Consider the following 2,351-nt stretch of genomic DNA (forward strand, 5'->3'; position numbering starts at 1 on the left):
GAATATTCTCAAGAATTATTCGACATTATGCCTACGGCTAACTTTTACTATCCCACCGCTCGTCATCGACAGAGAATTCCTCCCTACACACACCCAAAATAGTCTCGGACAGTGCGGTTTCAGAGATGCTTCCGCCCGTGTACACTTAGATTGTGTAATGAACTACCTGCGGAAGTTTTCTTTAGAGACTAAAGCATAGGGGTTTTCAAAAAACCTTAATATACCCATATAATATAAATATTAGGGTTTCTTAAGGGTCGGCAGAGGAGTTTCATGTGTTCATACGATAAAGTAACGGTTTGCGATCAGATGGGCCGTATGATTTGTTATCATCATTGTAGTATAAGAAGTTTACTTTAGATACTGTAATACTAGCACGTGTAATCGATGTACAATTTAAGAGTAAATGTATGGTAACAAAACACATTCGCCGACGGTACAGTGCGTAAGATTGTTGAGGTGGAGACGCGGGTCTCAACGCGTACGTGAGCCGACTGCGTATTCGAGGGTAATGGTGTTTCACTGATATGTCACATTTTCAGGATTCCCCGCGAAATTACAAGAAATTTACATTAAATGTCGTAGGTTGAGAATTGCGGCAGTCCGTTAAGACTTCTTTTTTACTGATTTTGAACCAAGTTTGAAAACATTTCAATGCCACTAAGACTAAAATTATTAAGTGTAACTTACACTTACAGTTAAATCCGTAATTTACTATATTACCGCCTTTAGACCAACCATTCATCCTGCCTGAACACTTGAAAAATATCATCGTAATAACGGCTTAAAAATTCAGCTATTCGATAACTAAAATCATAATGAAAAAGTTTTTGTATAAATGTATTTTTATTACTTCAGCGTTTATACCGATGTGGTGGTAGATGTTTATGTACCTTGATTTGTTATGAGTACTAAACCTGTAACCAACCATGGCCTTTTAATGGATGATAATTGTTGCAAACTCTTTGCACATTTTTATATATTTATTTTTCTATCAATTTTGAATGTATTTTCTTTTAGAATTGTCATATATTTTTTATTGTCACTTTCCTTTTTTGCCTACAACCGTTTGTACATATACTATCCTCAATATAAGTATTTACCATTTTCTATCCATTGTTTGATTTACATTACACATACAGTCCACTCATTCTATCACCTACATTTTGGTCCTTCGAGGCAAACAAAAAAGAATACCATCCCAATATTTTCATTTATTGTTTCATTCGTAGTACATAGTTTCATACATATATTGTAGTGCCATCAGTACCATCATTCATTTATGATCACTCGCAGTAGAAGTAAAATCATGGCATCACATGACGTTCCTACTACATCTCACGCCGAACCATTATGTCATAGTCGCGGTTCATCGATTGTAGACGTAGTTGATAGGATTTGTGTAGACGACGGCGACGCCGCGTGTAGTTTGCGTTCAGCACAATCCAAATCTCGGGTTTCATCTTCATCCGTAAAGGCGCGTAGGGCTGCTGTTGAAGCCGCTTACAAGCGACGGCAGTACGAGCGCGAGGCTATGCTTGCACAACGTCTTTCGGAAGTTGAAGATGCCGAATTCCGTGCCGAGATCGAACAAATCAATGCGGATGCGGACTGTGAAGGTAGCAGGCGAAGTAGGAGCACATCTACTCGTATGAGAACACAGCAATGGGTAAAGAACAATGTAAATACTAAGGTATGTGACAACAGTGAGGAACAACGCGAGGTCCCACAGCCTAGCTATCTGGCACCTACGGTACCGGTAGCCTCTCAGGCTGCTGCTTCGCAAATAGCATACACCTCTCGTATCCAACACATGTAGGTTCTGTTCCCATACATCCAGACAGGCGGCCATGCCACGACCGACCTCACACTCCCTGGCAAATGTAGCGGGTGAACAACAGCATGTGCCAATATTAGGCAATAACGATGGTAATTCACAATATTTACAAATTACCGCCAACATGGCTGATGCAGCCAATGCTTTAGCCACAGCTCAGGGCATGCGGAAGCACTGTAGGACAGAATTATTTCCGTTTACAGGGGACGCATTACAGTGGCTACAGTTTAAAAAAATATTCAATGTTTCTAAACCGTCTTATTCTCCTGTAGAGAACGTTGCACGTTTACAAAACGTGCTCCGTGGCTCCGCACGAGAAGCCGTCTCTTTACTTCTCGTCTCTGCAGAAGATCGCGAAGAGATCATGTGCGCACTCGAGCGTAGTTTTGCGTCACCCGAGATGATCGTCTTCGGCGAAGTACAAACGTTGAAGTCGCTACCGCGGTTGGGTGTGTAAAGAATTAAGTACTATTGCGAACAAGGTACGAAATAGTATTTCTACTATAAAATTGTT

General features: G+C 40.7%; 1 protein-coding gene across 1 annotated transcript; it reads left to right on the top strand.

Annotated features, from left to right (window-relative positions):
- Nucleotides 1-961: 961 nt before the first annotated feature.
- On the top strand, nucleotides 962-1,819 carry LOC131847980 (uncharacterized). The gene has a single exon (XM_059197710.1). The coding sequence runs from the start codon at nucleotides 1,283-1,285 to the stop codon at nucleotides 1,817-1,819; it is 537 nt and encodes a 178-aa protein (XP_059053693.1). The 5' UTR covers nucleotides 962-1,282.
- The last annotated feature ends 532 nt before the right edge of the window (nucleotides 1,820-2,351 follow it).

This window comes from Achroia grisella, unplaced genomic scaffold (assembly GCF_030625045.1).
Source record: "Achroia grisella isolate CSIRO2021 unplaced genomic scaffold, CSIRO_AGI_Agris_v1 utg544, whole genome shotgun sequence".
Classification (NCBI taxonomy): Eukaryota; Metazoa; Arthropoda; class Insecta; order Lepidoptera; family Pyralidae; genus Achroia; species Achroia grisella.